A 13,008-nucleotide genomic window follows, 5' to 3' on the forward strand; every position below is an offset into this window, starting at 1 on the left:
TGGGAGGGGTTATATAGGGAGTGGACTTCTTGTCTTAGGGTGTGCCAGTGTCCATGACCTGAAGGTGGCCTATAACCCACATAGTAACTACTATGGCACTGTGTCCCGTGATGCACTTCAAAGAAAAGGATTTTACAGGTAAGTTGTTTTAAAAATCCTATTTTGCTCATTTTATACCCATTGTATTGCTTGTTTTTATATTTATGTAAGTAAGCCTATTGGCATGCAGTTATTAGTCTCCTTGCCAAGTTTCCTTTATTCATAATCTTCTGTTTTTGTTTTGTTTTTTAGGTCAAAGTTTGTTGAATGCTTCCCTCGACTTGATCCTCCACCTCCTGTGGTAAAGAAACGTATCCCACGAGCTCTGAAGACCACTCAGGATATGATCATTTCCCCAAACCCTGTACTGAATAGTCCAGAGAAAACAACCTTTTCTACTGAGGTCAGTTTGAATGTGACCAGTGAAATCCCTGTTAAAACTGCCATTGATGAGGATGATCCAACCACACAGAAATGTCAGCCAGATTCCCTGCCCAATGGAAAAGTAGAGGGCGTCATTTTAGAGCAGACTGAGATCCAAAATGGAGTCCATCCTGAGATTGCGCTATCGGTCCCTGACATTATTCATAAGGAGTCATTAGACACAAACCTGAGAGAGTCTTCTCATTTCCATGAAAAAGCCGTGGTGAAACTCTGTATCAGCCAAGAAGACTTAATAGAAGGGGAAATCAATCATTCTGACTGGAGTTCTTGGCCCAAAAACTCTACTTTAGATGGTGATGGTCCCCATCCTGACCTTTTGTCCTTTGAGTAATTCTATATTTTATAATAAGGACCTAGTCTTGTCACTGGAACCTATACTATAAGCTGGTTTGTAGGATTTGCACTGTCCAAGTGGAGCTAAGGAGCCTAAGGAGATGATGGTTTATTTGTCTTTTACCACTTTGTAAGAGACAGTGTTAGAGTTGTGTCATCATGGCCAATATGTATATATTGTCTCGTATACCCATATCACTGACATGCATTACGTACACATAGCTGGCCTTTAAACTGCTAATCATCTTGTATATTCATGTCCATGTTTATAGAGCAATAATAAGCAATCATTTTAACAATTTCTCCCGAACAAATTGTTCACAGAATCTATGACAGATCATCATAGTTGTAGCACATTACGTCTAATTTTTAATGCTGAAATATACAGAAATGGATCATAGCTGTCATAATTAAACAGCATTGAGCATGTGATTGGGTGACAGCAATGAATAATAGCCTCATGGTTCCTTCCATACAGTTTTTATGAATGAGCCATCATTAAATTGTGTACACTTTTGCTGTAAAGTTAGTAAGAGGTCCCACATTTCAAATCCATGAACCAGGCTGGTCCCTAGTGGTGTTTACTGCTATGCAAACTACCGCTGCCCCTATTTTCTACAATCTAACACACATTTCAGAGATTTTCATTACTATATTCATTTCTGGGAAATGATTTCTAGCAAATCTATAAAAAATACTTTGTTTAAACAGACTGTATGTGCCTACTCAGTTCACATTTTGCCTCCTATTGATATGGTTTTCAAGCTATCCTGGAGCAACAGCTAGAAAAGTATGCCTTCAGTGCTAAGGTCTTTTGCTATCAGGGCTGCTGATAGGGGGGGACCACCAGTCCTCCTGTAGGGGGCCCCGGCACACAGAGGGGCCCGAACAGCAAGAGGAATCAGTGTTGTCAATACGAGGAGCAATTACAGAAAGATGCCCTGTGTGGCTCTCTGCAGCAGATAAAAGCTGGTTTCTCTCCCTCCCACCAGCTTTTAGCTGCTGCAGGGAGAGACACAGGGCATTGTTCCTGTTTTTGCTTTCCCCTCCCTGTTCTATTATAAAAGGGCTCATTTATGCAGGTTCTCTGTTATGTTTGTGTCCGCTAATAATAATATTAGTGTAGGCTGTATGGGGCCCCGTGATTTCTAACAGCAGCCCTGTTTGCTATAGTCTTCTTTTTTTTATCTAAACATCAGAGTTACTCTCCACTGAATGTAAACCACTATGACATGTTATAGTGTGGTATGATCATTATTTTTCTAAAACTTGGTTAGTACTTGTCCTACCTTCCAATCTTTCAAGTGGGGTCATCAAATATCATAACATATCTACAGTTCTTAGCTGAAATCCAGTATTTTAAGAAATGATCTACTGCCCAACAATAAGGCACCTTGCTTGATATTTGAAAATTTAAAGTTTTTCATATCTGATTTAAATCCATGATGGGTTTACATTGCCTATTACCCTTAACATTCCAAAACATTGGGTTTGATTTACTAAAGGCAAATATACTGTGCACTGCAAGTGCACTTGCTCCAGGTGGTTAGTAAACAAGGTAAAGCTTCACTTTGCAAAGAAAACCCAATCACATGCAAGGAAACAAAAAAAAATAGCATTTTTTTCTTGGGCATGATTGGATAATGGAAATCAACAGCGCTTCCCCTCAGATCTAGAGCTGAGACTGCAGTGCACATTATATTTGCCTTTAGTAAATCAACCTCCCTGTGTCTCCCAGTTACTGAGATATTCAAAGATAACTGTCGCTTGCCCCCTTCCTCCACCTTGCCGGAGACCCCCTGCTGCTTCTTCCTGTGTCTTAGCCGGCACTAAAATACCCAGTGTTGGCTGGTGTCGGAAGCTAGGGTGAGTGGTGGCGGCACTCCCTTTGTCATGTGACATTAAATGGACCTAGCAATTGGCTGCTAGACCAAAGTACTGTCACGTGGAAGGATGTCTCATGCTCCCCCATACGTTGAAGCACCAGGTATTGTTGACAGCTGTTGGAAGGAGAGCAATGGCAAGGTGAACATCAGTGGATTGAGGGATACCCTTTGCAAAGACACTATTTGTCCTGTATGGGCAAGGTGACCATGTCTGCTTAAAATTCAAAAGAAGACCATTACAGCTGTGAACATTCAGGAACTTACCTTGAAGCAAAACTCCAGCCATTTGGCTAAATACACAGTTGAAACACAGACATGTAGACCCCTTTGCCTGCCAACATATTTGAAATTCTGTTAAACCAGATTGGTGATTTACATCCCCCCCCCCCCCCCCCCACAATCACACCATAGCCAGAGCCAGAAGGGTGACGTCACCATTTACCACTTTGCATCTTCTCGTGTCACCCGCCAACCGAATAAACTGTAAAAGAACATCATAACACTGTTGAGGTTCTTCCATTAATCTCCTTCTATTGTAAGCTGCCTAAACACGTGTCCTGCCAGCTACTAGTGCCTGAACATTTACAGCAGTGAGCATGGGTGTCTACCTTCCCACTGTCAATCGTATATCTGCTGTGCAGGTAGTGGTGAGAAGATAATAAAGAAATAGATTTCAGACAGTTATACTAGCAGTATTTAAAATACATTTAATGATTTTTTTAAACCATTCAACTAAATGTTTAATATATTTGCCAGCAATTCCTTTTTAAAGGAGCAATGAAATCACACAGCCTTAAAATAACCACAGATTTAGGATAGTCATCCAGTGATGTGTATTTTTTTAAGGTTGCTCAGTAAATGTAGAAGCGCACAGCCAATGAAAACATCATGACCAAGTGACAACCAAAAATGTGTTACAATCTGGTTGGTGTTGGTGTGGTTCTCCATTGCTGCCTTGAAGTAAGTTGTTTACAGTCTACTCCAAGATATGCCCTCATGGGGTTGAGTATATCACATGTTCACAAGATATTTCCATGACTTTTACGGCTCCTTATTGAAGGGTCATGGCCTTCTGATTTGGTGGACCTCCTCATCAAAAGCCATTTGTAAGCAATCATATCTATACAGTTCCTCACATTTAGATATGTTTCCTTGTTTTAACTTGTATAAATGTTGATCTTAGATTTCAGCCATTTCAAGTTGAAAAGAGGATGACCTAATTGTCCGTCCATGAAGGCTGAACAGGAAATTGATTGTATGTAGGAAAATATCTATCCCATATAAATGACAACCACATTTTAAACTCATTTTAAAATGTTTATTTTAATAAATGACTGTCCTTTCAAAAGTGGAAAAAAATACTAGCTATTTTGTACTAGCCTTGCCTCATTTAGGGAGTGTGGCCATATTTTTTTTCAACCACTGAATTCAGAGAAAATTGTCCTCTGATTTGATATAGTATGAAAGAAAGGCAGCCAGAGACAGTGCTTCACTTTTGATTAATGAGGATATATATATATATATATATATATATATATATCTATATCATTTTTATTTTCTTATATACACACCTTTTAATGACCAAGTATGAGCACCAATACTTTTTCTCAAGCACACTCTGATACCTATACCTATTTTGCCTTTTGGATGCATTTATTTTTTACACACCCGACTGGGTTCACATATGTGCAGTTCGGTTTTGACAGTGGGATTTCAGCTCCCTCCGACTGACTTTGTTCAGCATGCTCCAAATAGTACTGAACTCTTTAAAAAACGCATTGCGGCCGCAGGCCGGCCTGCGCATATGTGAACCAACTCCATTGAAAAAGCTGCAGGTTTACATGACATGCGAATTAGATGTGGTTAAAAATGCATCCAGTTCGCATATATGTGAGCCGGGCTTACAGTTTGTGGAATTGAAGGTGTCAGTTTTAGTATCAGAGCATTTGCACCAATACAAGCATTAGTGCAAATGCTTATTTTTGTTTTTTGGCACCGGCATCAGTGCAACGCTAATATCTATATATATATATATATATATATATATATATATACACACACACATTTTAAGGCTTACTTCAGCTTTGAAAAAATAATAATAATTAAGAGGTAAACTGTCACTTTCCCCACCTTTTTATTCCCAAGCCTTTTTTTTTTTAATATGAACTCATTAGATAAAATGCCACAACAGTTGCAGTCATGACCAAGCAAAGTAAAATGCAAGCATATTTCAGCATGCGCGAGCCACAGGTGTTGTGTACAGTAATCTGTACAAATGAATTACAGGATATGTCTGTATGGGGGTATACAGTCCTAGCACAAACATGTGTAAGCCTATGGACACCCTGGACGCTGGCAGTCTGTGTTATCCCAATGTGGCTGCAAAAATATACAATTTAAAGTGTATTGTAAACACTAAACTTTTTTTTTTGTTTTTTATTGAGCAAGGAATGGTTAAGACCCTCTATCAAGTTTATATTGATGTCCGATTCCACATTGGAGAAGTTAAAGTGGTTGTAAACCCTTACAAACCACTTTGACCTACAGGTAAGCCTAGATTAAGGCTTACCTGTAGGTCCAAGCAATATCTCCTGAACCTATATGGTTTAGGAGATATTTGCCCGAAAACGGGCACCGCTGTCTACGGCGCATGCGCCGTAGACAGCGGCGCGCAGGCGCACTGAGCGCGGCATTTCCAAGAATGGAGCTGCGGCGGAGCTGCGAGACCCCACCAACAAGATGGATGCGGCGGACTACAGGGGACAGCGGTGACTTCGCTGGCTCCTGTGTCAGGTAAGTGACACATAATGGGCTACTATGCGATGCATAGTAGTCCATTATGCTTTGCCTTTGCAGGGAATGAAAGAGGAAGTAAACTCATCAGGGTTTACTTCCTCTTTAACCCATCTGTTTGTCCTGGTGACCATTGTCACTTAGTCTGAAAGTAAGGAGCAATCCAGTTTTAGGGATGTCACTAGAACAAGAGGTAAGGGAATATCATCCCATGGGAACAAATGTTCTGGTGACAGCTAAGATGGGAATTTTGCTCACTTTGGGAGAATTTCAATCTCTTCATTTTGCTTCTCCAGGACAGGAAGTTGAGATTAATTTCCCTAGTAGCACACAGATACTGAAGAAGAACTTCATAGGACCTTGAACCCTTTTCACTCTATCCGGAACTAAAATACTAAAAGCGCAAAACAAAAAGCCTTTGTTTTTCAAACTTTTTTGGGGGGAAATATTCATTGCTTTGTATTGGAGGAGGAAAATAAATGGTGTAATTATCTCTTGTAATGTGGAGGGGGACCCACTGCAAGAGCAGATTATCATTTTTATTTTTATTTACCAGGAGTTGGGATTGGGGTTTAAGGAAAGAATGTGGTGAGACAGGAATTTCAACCTTTTGCATTTCAAATTAACATTTGTCATTGTGTCATGCGTACTAATCAGATGTGTCCAGGCCATATGTGTAATAGTCCCAAAGTGTGATATGTATTCTGCCAAGCCATTCCAATGTGGTTATCATCTTTTATTCATTCTGTGTAATGACCGACAGATCACGTATGCTCATCAATAGTAAGACCTTCCACAAGTGAAATATAACCAGCTGCTGGTTAACCTGCCAAACTGGCTTTTAAGTTTCTAGTCATTTTTGCTAGTCTTCATGCTGCCTGAGGACAGGGTGACGTCCGCCCTTATCATATGGGAGCGTCTTCTAACCAAAATGCTGCATGCCTGACAGGATCAGTGTTTTCACTATGTTTGACTTTCAGATGGAGGTGAAAAGCCATTTTCAGCTCACTGAGGATATTGAATTTTTGGAATGTATGACCTTCTCATGATGCAAGCCTTTAAGTGTGCCAAAAACAATACACTCCCTGGGAGGCTAAAATCTGAGCAGTTAAGTATATGTACAGCCATTCTTTTTAATTTTGGATAGAGTGGGGAAAGGGGAAAACACCTGACTGTTTATTTTTAGCTGCCTGTGCCCTGTTGTAGAGAATTCCTTTAACTTCCTGTCCCACACGTGCAATAGGAAATTAAAGAAAATATGTACAAAACTGGAGGAAATACCCTTTTTCCTTTTGGAGGATTTTACTTTGCCTCCAGTACTGATAGAACTATAAAATTGTGTATTTCCTTATCGTGTACGATGGTCACCCGGACAAATAAAGAGTGTGAATCTCTACAGCTGGGGCATTGGCAGCAATAGAAATAACCTGACAGAGTTCTGACGCTTTGCTGCTCTATCCAAAAAGGAAAAAAGACACTTTGCATATACTTTATGAAAGAATAGTCAGTAAAGAAGAAGAGGGAGAATGGTCATTGTCAATTAGGTGTCAATGGGAAATACCCTTACATTGGTGGCCAGTGAAAAGAATGCCTCCCTTGCAGTGGTGGTCAGAATGTCAGGTGTAGGCAGGTAGAGATTTATGCTGCCACTCATCTATGTCGATGTGCCAAACAGCCGCTACTACTTTTCTTTTGACCTTCTTTTGGGTTGTCTTTGTATCTATTTACCCCTTTGTCTCCAAACCTTTTACCCCTTTTGTTATTTTGTTCGCTATTTCCTAACGTTTGCCTACCCTTCTATGCCTGTTTGGAGAATAGGCCTCCTACACCAAATGTTCTATTCTTTTCTTGATTCTGTATGGTCGATTTCATGAAACATATCAAGAGTGACTTTAGGAACTTAATATGTATAGTCTGGAGCAGTGATTCTCAACCTGGGTTCCTCCAGAAGTTGCTAGGGGTTCCTTCAGCATTGGGCAATTTCTGCCTCTCAGATAAGTTCCCACTCATGCCATTGATCTTTTTAGCTATCTGTAAGGAGGTAATTCTCCCCAATGACCACAAGTGTAAGGACCAATCTTCCCACTGACCATCACATTAATGTATCGTGAGTTGCACATTTCTAATTTTTAGAAGGGGTTACCCCGAGACCAGAGAACTATTTCAAGGGTTCCTCTGTGTTGAAAAGGTTGAGAAAGGCTGGCCTAGGGGGAAAGAAGGGAAAGGGGAGACATGATTGAAACCTTTAAATACATCAAGGGGGTGAATAAGGTTCAGAAAGGCAGTCTTTTCAATACGAAATAAAAATCAAGAACATGGGGACATGACCTCAAACTAACTGGAGGAAAGTTCAAAACCAGTCTTGGAAAGTATTATTTACGGAAATGGTAGTTGATGCTTGGAATAAACTACCAACAGAGGTAGTGAGACAGTCAACAGTAAATTACTTCAAACATGCTTGGGATAAATATTGATCTATAGTCAGACAACAAGGTTAATGAAAATAAATAAATAAAATGGGCAGACTTGATAGACTACTCCAGTCTTTTTCTGCCATCACTGTTGTAGTCAGGATCTTGCATTCTGTTAGCCCTTGTACACACGGTCGGACGTTCCGACAACAAAATCCGTCTGATTTTTTCCGACAGATTTTGTCCGAAAGTGGTGTTGCATACACACGGTCGGACAAAGTTGTTGGAAAATCCGATTGTTCGGAACGTGATAACGTTTGGTCGTTGCGACGGGACTATGTTGCGGCTAGTAGCCAATAGCTTTGGTCTTCGTAATTTGATCTGAGCATGCGTGCCACTTTGTCCGATTGGAATTCTCTACATACGATCGGACAAAGTCCGATCGGATCATGTTGTCAAAAAATTTTATATCCAGCTCTCAAACTTTGTTGGTCAGACATTCTGATGGAAAAAGTCAGATGGAGCCCACACACGGTTGGATTATCCGACAACACGGTCCGATCGGACCTTTTCCGTCAGAATGTCCGACCGTATGTACAAGGGCTAAGACTTTTTGTGAGTGGCTGAGTGGAGATGAAAGGTGGGATATATGACGGCATCTTTTACTGTCACAGCCACTGTCGCTCATACTTGTAGCACCAGAAGATCACCAGTGTGTAGCACCCGGCATCACTGAATGGGAAATTAGTAGACAGCCAGAGGGACATGGGATACTCTACTGGAAATTTACTGGAGTTCAACTTTATCTCCTATTTGTCCAGTTTAGATTGGTACAGCTCCTGCCAAATCTATGATTCGGGAATCTTATCATTTCAGTAAAATTATATATATATTTCTCATGAGCAGTTTTATTTTTTAATGAACATCTATAAAATTAGATTTTTTTAACTTTATTTTTAGACTGACACAATGTTAATATTTTTTTTAGAAATAAACAATATGAAGGAATTGTAGATATGTGTAATAGATGTTATATTGTATTATATATCTTACAAGCACTAACAAATTGAGAGGAAACATCTCATCCCCTCACTATAGACCGTTTGCTACCTAACATGGAATTGACATTGGCACTAACAGCAAGGGGAGGAACTTGTGGATATGCTTTGCCCATTAGGGGGCATTCACATGGGTGCTTAGCACATCCGGCAGATTCCTGCGGTTGGATTGACAGGTGTGTGTGAAGGGCAGCTATGCACGAGACATTCCATGATTACCTGTAGTGATCGAGGGTGGACTCAGATTTACTAAAATTGGAGAGTAGACTAGAAACCAATCGGCTTCTGTTTTTTTTTTTTTTTTTTTTTGTCAAAGCTTAATTAACTGTTTAGTGACAGCCCCCTGTACATCTATTGTGTCCGCCGGCCCGGTTGTGCTGTGATTTGTTACAGCAGAAGTCGATCAACGGGTCCCAGCCAGTGATTGATCAGAGACCTGCTGATCAGCTCTGTGATGCATTGAAGAGAGCTCTGTGTTGGTAAACAACACAGCTCTGTACACAGACAGGCGATCTTGCTGTTCTCTTTTTTTTTATTCACTGCAAATCAGTGTCAGTACAGTTACATTGTATAGTTTTAGCACTGATCACTGTATTAGTGTCGCTATTGATGTCAGTGCACCTACCAGCCAGCGTCAGCTAGTGTTGGCCACCACACTATCACAGTCTCACAGTCCCACTACAAGTCACTGATCATCACCATTACTAGTATAAAATATAAAAATAAATACAAATTATAGAAACCTGTAGCTGAATACATTTTGGCCTAAATTCATCAAGAAACTTTATTTTTTTTTATTGGATGTTTTCTAGCAGCAAGTAAAAAATATTTTTCTTCAAAATGTTTAGTCTTTTTTTATTTATTTTTTTTATAAAAAAAAACCCAGAGGTGATCAAATACCGCCAAAAGAAAGCTCTATTTTCGTGAAAAAATTATATAAATGTAATTTGCGTGCAGTGTTGCATGACCATGCAATTGTCCATTAACCACTTTAACCCCCGCAAGGTTTCACCCCCCTCCCCTTAATGACTAGGCCATTTTTTATGCGATACGGCACATCGTTGCTTTAAGTGACAATTGCACGGTCGTGCAGCTCTGTACCCAAATAAAGTGTATGTGTCCTTTTTTTTTTCCCCACAAATGGAGCTTTCTTTTGGTGGTATTTGATCACCTCTGCGTTTTTTATTTTTTGTGCTATAAACAAAAAAGACAGAAAATTTTGAAAAAAACATTTTATACTTTCTGCTATAAAAGACATCCAATAAAAAAAATCTAATTTCTTCATCAATTTAAGGCAATGTGTATCCTGTTACATATTTTTGGTAACAAAATCCCAATAAGCGTATATTGATTGGTTTGCGCAAAAGTTATCACGTCTACAAACTGTGGGATAGATTTATGCCATTTTTTTCTACTACCGGTAGTAATGGCCGTGATTTTAGCAGGACTGCAACATTGCGGCAGACAAATTGGACACTAAGTGACACTTTTTGGGGACCAGCGCTCTGACAGAATGCATTGTTTATATAGGCAGACCGTAGTTCTGCCTCTGCAGAGAACGATCAGCGGGTCCCAGCGACCATTAAAGTAACGCAGTGGCGATTGGCAAAAAATGGCCTGATCATGAAGAGGGTAAAATCTTCTGGGGGTCAAGTGGTTAAACAAGCTGAAGTTATAGGCTGATTGTCTACCATGCCCAGTTGCACCAGTTTTCGTAAATCATCCCCAGTCTGTCTGCATCCAGCCACGACCCACTGCCCCTAATTGCAGGTAGGATAGCCCGGCCGCTGTCAGCTTGTCATTGCATTGTATGGGCTGAGCAGATCTTCGCACACACCTGGAACCGCAGCCAACCAAAATGACGTTTGTACTTGTGGGATAGGACTTTCTGCAGTGAACACTAAATGAGGGAGATGTGGTTCTCAGTCCACTAATTTCACATCATTTCATATAACCATGATTATTTGTGTACAGTTAGACTACGATTTACTTGCAGTATGTTTGTATGGTTTATACAGTTACAACTGTGCAGATCATTTCTTCCATATTTTTATAATGACTGAAAAGTTTCTAACCCATTTTCTTCTTTCATTGTGCCTATTCCTGCCCCCCCCCCCGCCCCCCCAATTCTAGCTCTAGCACTCTGCATTGCGCATTGGCGGGACCATGTGATAAGAGATGTGGAAAACTGTGATTATAGAAGGGTAATATATCATTGTACAAATTATATTTTATCCTTGTTTTTTTTATTTTTATCAAAGTTACAATGTATTACCATTTATCTACTGATTTTAAACTAGAGAGAGTACATACTCTATTTATATTTTATAGCAAAGTTGTACTTTATAATCTTTCATACATACAATGCACAATAAAACCTTTGCAAAAGCTGATGGTCTGATTATTTGTAAAATACCTGTGTATTCAATCTTCGTATTCAATCTTCTCTACTCCCCTTTAAATGTTTCCATTTCATCTAATTTCCCTGTTCAAGCATAGCTTAAAGCGCAGGTCCGCCAATTTATTTTATTTTTTTTCAAGTCAACAGCTACAAATACTGCAGCTGCTAACTTTTAAAATAAAGAAACTTACCTGTCCAGGGCGCCCGCGATGTCGGCTGAAGCCGACCCACCCCTCGGTCCTCGGATGCTGCCGCCGCCATCTTTGGTAAGGGAATCAGGAAGTGAAGCCTTGTGGCTTCACTTGCTTGAAAAGTTTTGGCCAAAATGTATTGTGCTACATGTCTTTGGTAAAAAAAAAAATCCCAATAAGTGTATATTGATTGGTTTGTTTGAAAGTAATAGCACCTACAAACTATGGAATATATGCTGGAATTTAAAAAGATTTATACTACTAATGGCGGTGATCAGCACCTTTTATAGTGGAACTGGGAGGCGGACAGTCTGACACTAACTGATGCTGGGGGAGGGGGGGTGCGCGCTGATTAACTGCCACTGACAACACCAGTGACACTAATGCAGCGATCGGTGCTAATATACTGTCACTGTACTAATGACACCGACTGGAAAGGGGTTAACATCTAGGGCGATTAAGGGGTTAAATGTGTGCCTAACCATGTTTACTGTGTGTAGTGTTTTTACTAAGCAATGTGCTGGTTTTTACTCCCTGCTTTGCACATCGCTGCTGACAGTAGAGAGCCCTGTGTTTTTTACCTACACAGGACTCTCTTCTGTCATGTGCTCAGTGGGTTCCAGAAATAAATCATGGGCTGGGACCATTTACCAGCTTGTGCTGTAGCGAACGACAGCACAGTTGGGGTGGTGGGTGCTCCCTAACTGTAAATACAAAATCACGTACATGTACGTGATTCAGCACAGCAGGGCCACCCTGCCACAGTATAACTGCAGTGGGTGGTCCTGAAGCAGGTAAAGCAGAACTAAACCCTCCTTTCATTTTCAGCCAAGGAAGCTGTCATCTTGGCCTTTGTTTGCTTGATCTTCAACTGCCATGGTGCTGCACATGTGATCAGTTATGACACCAGACATTAGATGTTTGACAGATTGGTTGACAGCAAAATCAATGTGACCGTTACATTCCCGTCACATTCTGGGAATGTAACTGTTTTTGAAAACTGTTAAATTGATGGGTTTAGTTCCGCTTAAAAGACCCTGCAAGTACAGAAAAATACTTGCCAGAAGTGCACTCAGCTCCTTAGGCCTGGTTCACACCTATGCATTTTTTAGTGTGTTTTCAGTTTGGCAGAAACAAACTACAATCCATTTAACATGGTTTCCTATGGATTTTGTTCACACCTGTGCATTTTATGGAAAGGGCCAGGAACTTTTTTCTGTTTTTTGGTTCCATAGACTTCAATGGATCAAAACTGTGTATTGAAAAATGCACCTGGCAATATGCAAACTGCAACCTGTATAGGTGGGAATCAGGCCTAAATCCTGTTGTGGGATGAAAACACAGAGATTTTTTGTTGATTTAGTGGTTTTAGCCTTTTCCAATAGTCTTATAATATACAAATAAAGTGTAAGTTCACCTTGAGGCTGGGCTCACTATTGTCCTGAAGGAATT

General features: G+C 40.2%; 1 protein-coding gene across 1 annotated transcript in view; it reads left to right on the forward strand.

Moving 5' to 3' along the window:
* LOC143928269 (carboxyl-terminal PDZ ligand of neuronal nitric oxide synthase protein-like) overlaps window positions 1-11,352 on the forward strand; it is a 193,154-nt gene extending 181,802 nt beyond the window's left edge. The window contains exon 12 of the mRNA XM_077453045.1: window positions 292-11,352. Coding sequence (XP_077309171.1) covers window positions 292-814 — 523 coding nt within the window. The 3' untranslated portion in view covers window positions 815-11,352. The remainder of the gene's footprint in view (window positions 1-291) is intronic.
* Window positions 11,353-13,008: the final 1,656 nt, after the last annotated feature.

This window comes from Lithobates pipiens, unplaced genomic scaffold (assembly GCF_037356315.1).
Source record: "Lithobates pipiens isolate NorthernLeopardFrog02 unplaced genomic scaffold, aLitPip1_a1.2 Scaffold_23, whole genome shotgun sequence".
NCBI classification, from domain to species: Eukaryota; Metazoa; Chordata; class Amphibia; order Anura; family Ranidae; genus Lithobates; species Lithobates pipiens.